The 14,509-nt window shown below is 41.6% G+C and overlaps 1 protein-coding gene across 2 annotated transcripts in view; it reads right to left on the reverse strand.

Annotated features, from left to right (window-relative positions):
* Positions 1-14,509, reverse strand: part of LOC137372673 (uncharacterized) — a 256,098-nt gene that overhangs the window by 38,520 nt on the left and 203,069 nt on the right. For both annotated transcript variants that reach the window (XM_068036717.1, XM_068036718.1), the window contains exon 4: positions 1,745-1,950. In XM_068036717.1, the coding sequence (XP_067892818.1) occupies positions 1,745-1,950 (206 nt within the window). The remainder of the gene's footprint in view (positions 1-1,744; positions 1,951-14,509) is intronic.

The following is a 14,509-nucleotide window of genomic DNA, read 5'->3' on the forward strand; positions in this document are numbered from 1 at the left end:
CATGGCGGGCCTCATCCGGGGCCATCTTCAGGTACCCACCACCCCCTCCCCACCCCCACCATGGATCCCAAGTTGAGGACTCCTTAAATTCCAGCCCAGAGACACCGAATTCCAGCTGCACATTTTTGGCCATTTAGCCATCTTATTAATATGTGCAGCTAAATAACTTATTGGGAGACTTTGCTTGTTCGGTTATAATTTGAGGATTGGCTCATGTAGAGCATAAATACCAGCATGGACTGGTTGGACAGAATGGCCTGTTTCCACGCTGTAAATACTATGTAATTACGGCATTGTTTTAAATAAATGAAAAATTACAGGTAGAGGTGCAGCTATATATTTTTTTTAAGTCACATCCCAGTGAAATGTCTCAAGGCACATTCTACACAATAAATTATCTTGATGTGCAGTGACTGTTGCGAAGTTGGCAGATGTAGCAGCTACTTGTAGCATATAGCAATGTCTCACAGAATCATTTCAGTGATCAGGTGGTTTGAGGGTGGAATGTTGGCCAGAATACCAGGAGAATGCCTTGCTGTCCCTTAAATAATGCCGTGGGATTATTCTGAGACTGGAAAACCTGGGGATGGGGTGGATGACAGTTGAATAGTAGTGGTGTCCTCATTGCAGTTAAAAAGAAACGCCAATCTGACAGAGGATGGTTTGCACTTTCCTCCTTTTTGTATGTAATGTATTCATATACAAGCTCATATGTTGTTTTCTCCTCAGCTCTCCTGCAGTGTAAGCAGTCAGATGGAAGTTTTGCAGCTCACTCTAAATGGGCAATATAATCACAATCTCCACAACATTGTAGCAGCAGTCACTGCAGAAAGTAACTCACTTATGTCATTGTCATTTTATTGCAAAGTGGCTCATCGCGAACATTTCTCTGAGGAAAAGTGGCAGGATATCGTATCGGAGTGTGTCCCTGCTCCTGCCATCTTTCTTGGGTTGAAGTTTGATCATAAATAGGCTCTGCTCATAATCCCAGGACAAAATATTCGAGGAAGTCGAGTTATTTTAATGTCTAGTGACGTATATATATTAAATATCCGCCTTTGACTTGGGCAATGCAGGAGACAACCTTGTTTCATGTACGTGTTGGAAGTTTTATCATTACACAAGGCTTTTACATGCCTCTAAGGCATCGTCCTATGTGCAGCACTTAATCAAAAAAATTAAATAACTGAAACACTGAGGTGATGAGAAGTTAGTAAAAATTACTGTTACAGAATTGCATTCGGTACATCATTTTGATATCAAAAGGTGTTCCACATGTGACAATTTCATTAAGTCAACTCTGTTGACAGTAATCGTGCTATTGGTAAATTAGAAGAATCCCACATTAATTAAAAAAACATAATAACTCTTCAACAGCTAAGACCGTTACCAACTGATTTATAAGTAAGGAATAGGTCAGTTGAACTGCACACAGTCTTGTGACCTGCTTGTTCGCTGATACAATTGTGCGCCTATTAGTGGGCACATGGTTTCCATTTTAGTGCGTAACCCAGCCTGATAATCTCTCGTTGCACACTGACTGAAGGTAGTGGATGTGTAATGTTCAACCCACTCTGCAGCTCTTAGCAAATGAGTTATTTTGAGCGGCTTACTATTTATCAACAATGTGGTATGTTTTCTTGAGGCCTTTGCAGGGGGCCTGGGGAAGCTTGACTGGAATTCAGTGGCTAAAAAGAGCTAATTTGCAACCAACGAAAAAAAGCCAATGCCTGCATTTACTCACTTGATCAGGAAGGTTTCTGATAGCAGTCCGAAACAAATAGACGCTGCTTTGAACAGAAAATGGGGAGGTGGGTCATCAAAGGCTGTCATCATCCTGTACACGGTGAAGGGCACAATGGCCATTAGGCCCAAAATTACTGCAAGAATCATCCAATTCTGCCAACGGACGGCGACAAGCCTCCACGCTGAGCCATTCTGCAGGTGGTACTGTGGACAGAGAAAGAGTTATTAGGAGTTGGAATACACTAACTGAAAGGGTGGTGGAAGCAGATTCGTTAGTAACTTTCAAAAGGGAATTGGATAAATACTTCAAGGGGAAAATCTTGCAGGGCTATGGGGAAAGGACAGGGGCCTGGGATTGGCTCTTTCAAAGAGCCGGCATAGGTACGGTGAGCAGAATAGCCTCCTTCTGTGCTGCATCATTTTATGATATGAAAACAAATATCTTAACGTGTTTGGTGCTGTGAAACATAAATAGCCCATAGCCAGAAAAAACAAGACATCAAGACAGTACAGCAATAACTCAAGTCTGATGACTTCTAATTATTGCTGCAATTCATTTTGCAAAGTTCAAATAAAATTATAGCTGCAAGTACATATTGGTTTACTCAACAACTCTGCCAGTTATAAATCTATGCTAATACTATCTTATGAGAAAATAGGGTAACGTATTAAACATGCAACTGTGCATGAATCGTTATATATTATTAAACCAGTGAGGACGGTCTTTATTATGTACAGTATTTATATTCTACAGCCTGCAAGCCTCCAGCAAGAACTTTAAATCTGCTACTGCAGACAGCATTGTATATTAATCCATATTTTAAAATGAAATTATGTTTGTTGTTTCCTTCTACTACATAAGGAAAGGGTGATTCGAAATGAGGAACGGTGAACACTACCCAGCTTTTGCTAAATTACCCTGTAGAAAATCCTAGCTGACTTTTCAGAGCTGGCAGGAATGTACTCTGTGGTTCAAATCAAAGTCTCGTGTGCTTTTATTTTCTCATTACCACCTAAAAGCTACCCTTGAAAATAATTTCAGTATCAAGACGAAATGTGCAAAGGAATTCCCCTCTTTTGCTCAGTTTGATCCTTCTCTCTCCTGATGAGGTCTGCACTGCTCCAACTTTTGCCTCTTGTGTATCCCCGATTTCCTTTGCCCCCTACATTGGCAGTCATGCCTTCAGCTCCCTAAACATCTCTGCAAGCTTTCAGTCACGTGCTAGTATTTCATTATGTAGCACGGTGGCAAATTTTGTCTGATAACAGTTCTGTGGCTCCTGGGGTATTTTACTACATTAAAGGTGCCATATAAATGCAAGTTGTTGTCTCGGGGCAGAGTGCAAGGATTCTAGCAAGCTTCCAGTACTGCACGATCTTTCATATGTCAGCCTAGAGAGCATTGCCAGGCTATTTGATCACAGGAGGTATGTGACTGAGCATGGTATTGCCCACTCCAATACCCACACGCATGTGCACTTCCCAGTAGGTGTGTCACTGGACAGTAAACAGGAGGCGAGGGCGGTGGTGGGGGGTTGATGCTGGATAAATTTTCCATTCCCTTATCCCAGTATACTGAGGCCAATTGCAGAACAATGGGGTGGGGGAGGGTGGATCTCCCTTGTGACAGGCTTGGAGGCGGGGAGAGCATGTAATCGGGTGGGATGGTGGCGGAAGGAGCACTCTGCCACCTTCCCGCCTCCATCAAAATTAAACCTGGGGCGGGAAGGCCTGTGAACAGGCCTTCCCACCTCGCCGTCAATTGAAGCCCTTAAGTGGCAATTAAAGGCCTCTTCCTGCCACTACGATTAGCTCAGCAGTGGGTGGGCCTGTCGCTGCACGGGGAACATGGCAAGAAAAATCGCGCGGGTTGCTTGCCAGCTTTGGAGTGGGGTGGCTGGGTCCCTTGATTTAAGGTACTTAGTGCCTGAATGAGGGACCTGGCATTGGGAAGGGGGGGGGGGGCCCACTGAGAGCCCCCGCCTCCCCGCTCTTGCTGCCGACCCCACTCCCTGTGAGACCCCTCCCGTCCTGACCTACCTGTGGCTTGGCTCCAGCGTCACTTCCAGGCCTCAGGTAGGTGCTCCACCGGCAGCAGCCACTGCCTCTGCGGTGGCGCTGCTCAGTTAAAGAGCTGCCAGTCTCTGATTGGCTGGAAGCTCTCAGAGGACGGGACCTCTGTTGCTGGGGTCCTTGATCTTGTGGAAGACCTGCCGCTGTCCAGTTTAGTGCCTAATTGGCACTTGATTCAGCGGGTCTCCCACAGAAGGGGCGACGTGGGGTTCTCGCCAACGCTTTTGCTGGAAATCAAGACCCCCGTCGCCTGGTAAAATCCCGGCTTTCAAGTGTAATCCCAGTGATCAGTTAACAGCACAGACTTGGAATTAAACATAACATTTTCCTGGCCTATGCAATTCACAGGTGGAGGCAGAAGATTCTACAGCACTATTTGGAAATGGAGCAGAGAAGTTCTCTCCGGTGTCCTGGCCAATATTTATCCCTCAATCAACATCACTAAAACAGATTACCCAGCCAATGGCACATTGTTGTTAGTGGGAGCTTACTGAACGCATATTGGCTACCATGTTTCCTACATTACAATACTTCAAAAAAGCTAAATTAGCTGAAAAGCATTTTGGGAAGTTGTTTCAGGCACTATATAAATGCAAGTCTTTCTTTTATACAGCTCAGTCCTGCACCTTTAGCAGCATTTGGAAGTGAAATAGTTAAACCTGGAATTAAAGGGCAGCTGTCATCAAGGCTCAGGCATGGTCCATCAGTAGGATTCAGATCTCATTCTCATCACTCTATAGTTGGCAGAACATTGAGCCTGCAGCTAGCCTGCCTGCTAAAGGCTGCTTTCATCTCTGTATCTGACCAGAGAGCACTGTTTTGTTTTGCACCTGGGCTCTTCATAGTCTTCTCGGGCCCATACGCAGAGCCACTGTGCACTTCTTCCAACCGAGATTAAAACTGGAGAGTTTGCCTGATGTTTCAACGTCGCTTAATTAATGCCCTAAATGCACTTGCAATGCACACTGCACATTGTAGGCTGTTGCCCATGAATTAGTTTCTATGTGGCAAGTGCCGTCAAGCTATCTGTGATTTTTTAATGTAACAGCGAGCCCTGGTAATGGCTCACAGATAACTGAATGCATCTATCTTCATTACCTGGTCATTTCTGCTTCGGTTTGCTCTACTGCTCATAAAGGATATGTGTCTGAGTGAACGGCACAATCAAGCCTTCATCCAAAGCAGATTCAGAACTTTCACTCATTTATTCTTGACTTCTCTTAATTACATTTTTATTAAAAATGCAGTCGTTCATGATGACACATTTCCATGAAGAGGGTTGGTGCTCACAAGGAGATTCACTTCATTTCTGGGTTATCTGTGCAACTATTATCAGCACGAAATAAAGCAAGTTAAGTTGGATTTTTAACTGTTTTTTATATAAAGGATAAAACCCTGTTAACTTTATTGCTGTGTTAGTGATAATGCAGCTTTTTTGGACACTGAGGGAATTAATGGAAAAGGGGAAAGGGCAGGAAGTGAGTTGATGTAGATTGAATGGCGGAGAAGATGCGAGGGGCCACGTAGCCTACTCCTGTTCCTATTTCTTATCTTCTTTTTCCCTAGTGTTGTTATCAGCACCACATAGGATCCTGGGCTATGTGACCAGCTCCTAATTCATGGTGTGTCTTTCTATATACACACCAGAAGAGCATTTAAAAAAAATTCAGTCAGATTTAATTGACACTGAATCAGACCATACACATACTGCAAAATCTCAGGAATATTTTACACCCTGGCCATTTTCACATTGTGTACTCAGCAGTCCTTCTGAGGGTAATAATGCAAGACTGTGTTAATAGTTATTGCTGGTCACTGTGCTGCTAAAGAATTGCTATCAGACAGAAAGTCCAGCACTCCTGATAACAAACATGAACTAAGGAAGCTGGCTGTAATATGAGTTAATGAGATGGGGGCTGTATTTCTTCAAAGACCTAAAGCAGGTTGCCATTAAAAGTTTCACCACCACCTGACCAACGCTACTTCTTTCAATGCATAATTTTTTTCACAGTCGCACTTTTAAATATGATTTCTGCACACGCTCCCAAATTCTAAACCATTGGAAATTAATAATTGAAGCAAAATCAAACGGGTCTTGGGATGTTTGTCCAGCAGGCAATCCTTACTACAATGCTATTCCACAGTAATTCCCAAGCAGCCCAGCACCATTGGCTGCTGGTGGAAGCTGAGGTTCAGTGGCAGCACTCTTGCCTCTGAGTCAGAAGGTTGCAGGTTCAAATGCCAGTGGTTCTCATACTTTTTCCAAATGGATTAGTAATCATGGATTCCCCACCCCCCCCGCCCCCCCATCTGAGTTATAATACCATATGATACCCATAATATGGAGTTGCTGCATGTAAAAAGTACTTGTAAGAAATTGGGTATTTCTTTGAGTTTATGTACGTGTATTTAAAAAGAAACTCCCCTCTCTTGAACAATGCTGAACTCACCTAACAACTACCACTAGCTTTGATAACTCCAGGTCTTCCTGGCAATTTGCATGCTGTTTACAGCGCTCTTCCATGTGCACTTCCCTCTTAGGTGATACAGCCAACTCACTCCATGCTATACTGCATCTGCTTCCACGTCCCGCTCGCATCAGGCCTGCCTTCCGCTGTCACTCATTCACTTACTCTTCACCACCCTGCCTCCACTGGCCATGGCGGCCTCGGTATACACTTTCACATTATTTTGCAGACCCCCTGGAAAATGTCTACGGACACTCAGGGATCCATGGACTCCAGTTGGCGAAATACTGATCTAGGCTGACACTCCAGTGCAGTACTGAGGGAATGCTGCACTTTGGAGGTGCTGCCTTTCGGATGACACGTTAAAATGCACTATATAAATTTAAGTTCTTTCTCTCTTCCATTCTTACCAGGCTGCATTTAGGAAATAGCTTTTGAAAAATGACACATCTTTCACAAGAGTTTGTTAATGCACTGAACAAAACGTGCAGGATTAAGCTCTTCAAAGATCATTTAAAGTATAGCCCCGAGATAGACTCATTCTCAAATATGTAATTTGAGAATATTATATGGATGCAAAAAAAGATATTTGCAAACTAGGCTGACAACCTGCCAAAATGTGTCAGAAGTTAAGAGGGCAATTTTATGAATAGCAACATTCAGTGTGTCAGATAGTATTAAATAAATGAAGAGATTTCAGGGGACTGGTATGTAAGTCTTTACGTGAATAGTCTTCAGCTATATTTCTCTTCCAATATATCACTGGCTTTTTGGCCTTGTGGGTCAAAGCAACTATTGAGAGGTCAAAAACTGTGCCAAGAAGCTACAGTATCCGGAGAAGGAATGTAATTATGTTTTTAAAATTCCTGACAGAGAACGAAAGTCAGACAAACCTCTTTTGACCTGTAAAAGCTCTTAGACTGAGAGGAACATGAGATCATGGACAAATTGGAGACGGCTTTGGTAATTCAGCACTAAATGCAAGTTAGGCATCGAGCATCATCTTTTCTGTTTAATGTTTTATTAAGCACCCAAACGCAGTCAATTTAACACAATATTTCAAATAGAGTTCCAACAATCATTTGACTATGATAATAGTGAATAATAAATAAATAATTTGCACTACTTATATTAGAAAGGTTGTTGGTTTGTTGCTTCGCAAACCTTCCATTTTACCTTTCTTTCTTTATACGTTTGAGTTGTTTTTTTTCTGTCAGATAGAAAGTGGATACTTTTTTTGTTGACAATTTGGGTGTTTTTTCACAGGAATGTTCAAACTGTAAATCTCAAGAGATCCCTTCTCCAGTGTGGGTTTAATGTAACTTCATATAAAAAAATTGTGTCTCATGAAATCTATGACTTGCTGCTGATACCTCCTGGTTTCTCCAAACATCTTTTGCAAAGTGGTGGCATTCAGCCAAAACCAAACTGCAGATAAAAAACAAAAAAATAAACTCATGGAACTTGGGAAAAGGGTGAAGCGGCCTCCAGTCCGAATCTATCAACAGGAAAAGCCAAAACAAATCAAACACAGAGTCAAAGCAAATTCCTAAAACTGCCGATTCCGATATCGGAGTCAGTTGAAAGTGACTAGAATGAACATTTTAATGTGTTAGCCGTGGCTCAGTTGGTAGCACTTATGAATCTGAGTTGTAGGTTCAAGTCCCACTCTAGAGACTTGAGCACAAAGTCCAGGTTGGCACATCAGTGCAGTGCTGAAGGAGTGCTGTGCTGTTAGAGGTGCCATCTTTTTGATGAGACATTAAAACGAGGCCCTGTCTGCCCTCGAGTGGCACATGACGCTATTTTGAAAAAGAACAAGGGAGTTCTGCCTGGTACCCTAGCCAACATTTATCCCTCGAGCAACACAACTATAGCAGATTAACTGGTCTTTATCTCATTGCTCTGTGTGGGATCTCACTGTGCAGAAATTTGCTGCTGCCTTTCTCTACATTACAGCAGTGACTATATTTCAAAAAAGAATTTCATTTGTTGTGAAGTACTTTGGGATGTTCTGAGGTTATGAAAGGCACTATATAAAGGCAAGTCTTTCTTTTTGCAATTGTGACAATGTTTGCATTTTAACTTGGAAGCAACCATCCAGGTCACACTTGCTGAAGTTGTTCTAATTGCCCAAGAATATTTTAACATTGGTGAACAGGACAGGGTGGATTTTCAATTTGCTGCCTGGGCAATAATATTTGGGATGTGGATCAGCCACCCATTACAGAAACTCACAATTTTAATTTTAATTCACATCCTAACTCGCACCAAATCCCATTCACCGATCACCCCCTACTTGCTGAGAAATATTGGCTCCTGGTTAAGCAATGCCTCGATTTTAAAATTCTCATTCTTGTGTTCAAATCCCTCCGTGGCTTTGCTCCTCCTTATCTCTGTATTTTCCTCCAACCCTATAATCCTTTGAGAATTCTGCATTGCCCCAATTCTGGCTCTTGTGCAGCCCCACTTCCTTTGTCCCACCATTGACGGCTGTGGCTTCAGCTGTCTGAGTCTTAAGCTCTGGAATTTTCTCTCTAAATCTCGCTGCCTCCCCACTTCTCTGTCCTCCTTTAAGACGCTCCTTAAAACCTATCTCTTTGAGCAAACTTTTCATCAGCTATCCAAATAACTTGGTTTTTGGCTTGTTAACATTTTTTGTCTGATTACCCTCCTGTGAAGCCCCCTGTGACATTTTATTATGTTAAAGGTGCTATATAAATGCAAATTATTGTTGTTTTGTCTAAAGCAGCAAAACTTTTTCATGCAGTGAGTGGTTAAGGTCTGGAATGCGCTGCCTGAGAACGTGGTGGAGGCAGGTTCAATTGAAACATTCAAAAGGGAATTAAACAGTTATATGTAAAGGAAGAATGTGCAGAGTTATGGGGCGAAGGCAGGAGAATGGAACTGAGGGAGTTGCTTTTTCAGAGAGCTGGCGTGGACACGGTGGGCCGAATGGCCTCCCTCTGCATTGTTGTGATTCTGAGCGGGGAGGCGTTACAAATGACAACAAATGGAACAGGGAATGGGACTTTCATCAGAGTCTGTTTTTCCATAATGTACCACCATATCATTGAGTCTCAAACAGAACCAAATCAGAAAATTCCTCACTGACTCAGAATGCAGCAAAATGTATTTGGCTTTTGTATTTGTAATGGCCTTGCTAATGGAATGGCCATTTTCGAGTGATCTTGGAGCCTATGCAAAAGCTTTGCCTTAGTCTGAGTGAATTAGAATCAGACAGGCTTGGATTTGTGATGCAATTCTGTGCTCCCCTATAGCGAAGAAGTTGTAAAAACTGAGACTGTTGTTTAATAAATTAAGAATATCAGAAAAGTTAATGATGAGACAAGGTCATTCAGCTCATCTTTCTGCTGTCTTACCTCTCCCACTACGACATCCAGCTGTATTTTGAATGTCCCTAATATTTTTGCTTCCTCTATCCTACGCAGCAGATTATTATAAACATTTATCACTTTGAGTGAAGACGTAAATGCACTTTTCACTAATTTGAATTTATGTTCTCTTGTCCTGCAATCTTAACCTCATTTGAAGTAATATTCTATACCATTTAATATTTTATAATGCCTTCATGAAGTACCTCCTTAATTTTCTTCTTTCAGATCTTTCTAGATGTACAGCTTGAGCTTCTCTGATCTTCAAGCAGCTCATTCCCTTCACCCTTGCAATCAGTCTAGTTGCTCTTCTCTGCATTCTCTCCAATGCTTGAAAATGTTTTTTGTGGCATAGTGACAAGAATGGAACGTAGTGTTCAAGTGTGGTCTGTCTGTTGCATTGTACAGACCCAGCTCTGTAGGTTTGTACTTTGGGATACGTGCATCGTTAACAAGGCCAGCATTTATTGCCCATCCCTAGCTGCCCTTGAGAAGGTGGGCTTTCTTCTTGATCTGCTGCATTCTGTGTGGAGAAGGTACTCCCACAGTGCTATTAGGGAGGGAGTTACAGGATTTTGATACAATGTTCATGAAGGAACTGTGATGAATGTGCAAGTTGGGATGGTGTGTGGCTTGGAAGGAAACTTGGAGGTGATGGTATTCCTACACAACCACTGCTCTTGTCCTTCTAGGTGGTGGAAATTGGGGGTTTAAGAGGTGATGTCGAAGAAGCCTTGGTGAATTGTTTCAGTGCAGTACTCCACTGTTCTGGCTATATATCCCAATATCTTATCTTTCCATCACGCCCAGGTCCCTTTCTATGTCTTCCTTTGTCTATACAATCCCATTCATTATATTTTTAGTGGATGTTGTTAAGATAGTGCTTCCATTTTTTAATGTTTTTTTTTGAGGACTTGTATTAAAACTGAAAAGATTCCATGGATGCGCTATTTACCAAGTTCATGAAAGGACACTTGAGATGTTGTTTGAAAACAACCTGTGCTGGAAATCATATGCTTTAAGCTCAATAAACAACAGAAACCTTGGTGACTTGGGGAAGATATTTCCAGAGAAGCCACATGCCAAGGTTTATGGAGGTCAGGAGGTTGACTTTCTGTTTGGGGTAATGGATATTGTTTTCAAGTCAGTTGGGGTGTGAACTGTTTTGAAGACAGTTGGTGTTTTGCCTTCCAAGGAAAAAGAAACCACCCAGCTCACCTCTTTCTCTACCTCTTTGAAGAAACCCTGCAAAGATCCAGTGTGGGAGAGCTAAAATCCCTGGTGCTGCATCTCAGCTGAGAAGCTGGAAAAACCTGCCCAATTAATTCTCAACGCCACCTGAAAAGAACTGCTTTAGAAAAGATCCCAGTGACCCGTCTCCGTATACCCGGACACCAGACCAAATGGAATAACTGACTGCCTTCCATATCTTCTCTTTTTTCTTCAAGAATTAGCAAGTATTTGGCCAAAGTATTCTTTTTTTAAAATCTTTTTTGTAACAGAACTCTGCAGAGAAAATTTCTGTATTTTTGCTGTGTGTGTGTGTGGGGAATTTAAAAAGGGAACTTTCATATTTCAATCTGTGTTAATGCTTTGCTTTGTTACTGAATAAGTCTTGTTTGATAATAAATTGATAATTTTGTTGTTTATTAAAGAAACCTGGTTGGTGTATTTTAATCTGGGATAAAGAGTAGAGTATTTGATTGACCGAATCAGTAACTTGGTAAACATTTTTTAAACATATGTTGTGGCCTGCAGAGAAGTGGGACTAGTAAACAAGTGTACTTCTCCGACCTCAGTCATAACAATGTACAAAACTTTATATTTCTTAGTGTTGAATTTCATTTGCAATTTCTGCTCAATTGCATCACTAATATAAATTCTCCTGTAAATCTTTAGCTGCATTCTCTGTCACTTCTGCACTCTATTTTAATGTCATCAGCAATTTAATGATCTTGCATTTCCAGTCATTAGTATGGTTTAGTGCCAGTAATGGTCCATGTATAGACCCATGTGGGATTCCAGTCAACCCTTCCCATATTCCCTTTGGCATTCCTAGTGAATCCAGGAAGTTTCACATTCCCAGGATGCAACTTTTCCATCCACTAAAATGAATAGATGAAAGATCACAGGTTGGCAATGTGCTATTTATTTCCCAATATGTGCTCCCGGTATGTACAAGAATGCTGAGCAGGAAAAATTTTGCTTCCATTTCCTACTTTTAATCCCAGCCTATTTTCTACCCTGGATTCTTATAGCTTCTAGTTTAATATAAGTCACTATCTCAATACCCTCCTCCAGCCCTGCAATCCTCTGAGACATCTGCGCTCCTCTAATTCTGGTCTTGGGCACATCCTGGACTTCCATCTCTCTGAAGGCGACTGTGCCTTCAGCTGCCAGCATCCTAAGTTCTGGAATTTGCCCCCAAACCTCTCCACCTTGCTACTTCCTTGTCCTTCTTTAAGATGTTCCTTAAAGCCTATCTCTTTGACTCAAGCTTTTGGTCACCTTTCCGAATATCTCCTTATGTGACTCGGTGTCAAATTTTCTTCGATGACGCTCCTGTGAAATGGCTTGGGACATTTTACTATTTTAAAGGAGATATATAAATGTAAGTTCTTGTTGTTCATGTGGTACTTTTAGCATAAACTTTCTGAAAGTGGCAATAAACTATGTAAAAAGAAGTAAATATAATTATATAGCTCCTTTTAAGTCTGTTGACTGGAACTTCCGTCTCTCAATTGAAGTTGGTAGTTTCATCATAATATCACAGGGACAATGAGCGAATGAGCTTTCGAGAACTACTATAAATAAAATGGCAGTGTGGTAAAGTGTTCACAGTTGGTGAGGTAAACAAAGTAAGATTAGTATCATTTGATGCTATTACTGTTTGAATGATGAGAAGGTATCTGGAGGATATTATTTTATGTTCATTTTGTTCATTTTCCAAGGTGCAAAACATTAGAGGGGGTAATGGAATGACTTAAGGCAATGGTTTTCAAACTTTCCCCTGTGGAGCTTGAGGCTGCCTGAAATTTACAAGGAGCCCATGTTATAACTTCGAAAAGGTAGTGTTAGATATTAAAAAGAAATCAGTATATAAGAACAAAAATATGCTGCAAAATCAATAAATACATCAAAATACCAAAAATTGATGACTTCAGAGCCCACTTCAGGGCCCAGGGTCCCAATATAAAAATTTGTGGCTTAGGAGCTTAAAAATCCTAATGCTGCAAGAAGTAGGGCCTTCAAAAGAACAAGACAAAGTGTTAAGACCGAGGCGGGAAGAGTGCACTGTTTATCTAGTTCCACTTCTCCACAGGCCACAACATATATTTAAGTTTTTTCCCACTGAATGATATGGTCAATCATAGAATCTATTTATATCCCAGAGTAAAACATACCAACCAGGTTTCTTTAACAAACAACAAAATTATCAGTTTATTATAAGACATGCCTGAACCAGTAATGAAGCAAACGCATAAACACACAGATTGAAATATTAAACTTTCCTTTTTACCTTAGCCCCTCACACACAGACACAGACACACACACACGAGCAAAATAAAAGCGATTTTTGTTTAGAGCTCTGTTACAGACAAAAAACACTTGGGCTGAATACTTGTTCATTCTTGAAGAAACAGATGAGATATGTTGTGTTCCAAAATTGACATACAGTCTGACCTCCGAGCACATGTAGATGGGTTACTGGGATCTTTTATGACAGTTCTTTTCAGACGGCGTTGAGAATTAATTTAACAGGCTTTTCTTCAAAGAAAGGAGACAAGATGAGTTGACGCAGTGGACTTCTCAGGGTCTTTTAGAGAAGTGCTGGAAAACTGAGCTGGGTTGTGGTCTTCTCTGCTTTCTTGGGAATTCTCTTCTCTCCTTGGAAGTTCTCTTTTCTTCTTGGAAGTTCTCTCCTTCTTCTGCAGACTTTTCTAAAGAGATGGAATAGGCTGGGCAGAGCTGGGGTTCTGTCCTTCAGTGTTTTTTTAAAAACTCCAGCTCCTTTTAATCATTCATTCCCAGCTTCATACAACTCAAAATTGAAGCCAGAAACAGAAAGTCTACCTTCTGACCTCTCACTTCTCTGCACACATCTTCCCCCAGTTACCAGGGTTTCTGTTCTATTTTTAACTTGAGTCATGTGACAACCAGTAAATGTTGCCGTCAACAGATCTTTTCAGTGTCCTCTTGATGACCCTCTTGGAAAAAAACTGGTCCAACATTTCTTCAGTTTGACTATGAATTCCTCAGAAAATATATTTAACAAAATATAATGGGTTCGAATCCCACCACAGCAGAAGGAGGAATTTGAATTTAATTAATAAATCTGGAATTAAAAACGAGTCTAAAGATGGCCATTAAACCATTGTTGATTGTTGTAAAAACCCATCTGGTTCACTAATGTCCTTTAAGGAAGGAAATCTGCTGTCCTTACCTGGTCTGGCCTACATGTGACTCCAGACCCACAGCAATGTGGTTGACTCTTAACTGCCATCTGAAATGGCCTAGCAAGCCACTCAGTTGTACCTAACCGCTACGAAGTCAGTAAAAATGAATGAAACCGGACGGACCACCCAGCATCGACCTAGGCACCGGAAACGACAACGGCAAACCCAGCCCTGTCGACCCTGCAAAGTCCTCCTTACTAACATCTGGGGGCTTGTGCCAAAGTTGGGAGAGCTGTCCCACAGACTAGTCAAGCAACAGCCTGATTTAGTCATACTCACGGAATCATACCTTACAGACAATGCCCCAGACACTGCCATCACCATCCCTGGGTATGTCCTGTCCCACCGGCAGGACAGACCCAGCAGAGGT

The sequence above is a fragment of the Heterodontus francisci genome, chromosome 8 (assembly GCF_036365525.1).
Source record: "Heterodontus francisci isolate sHetFra1 chromosome 8, sHetFra1.hap1, whole genome shotgun sequence".
Taxonomy (NCBI): Eukaryota; Metazoa; Chordata; class Chondrichthyes; order Heterodontiformes; family Heterodontidae; genus Heterodontus; species Heterodontus francisci.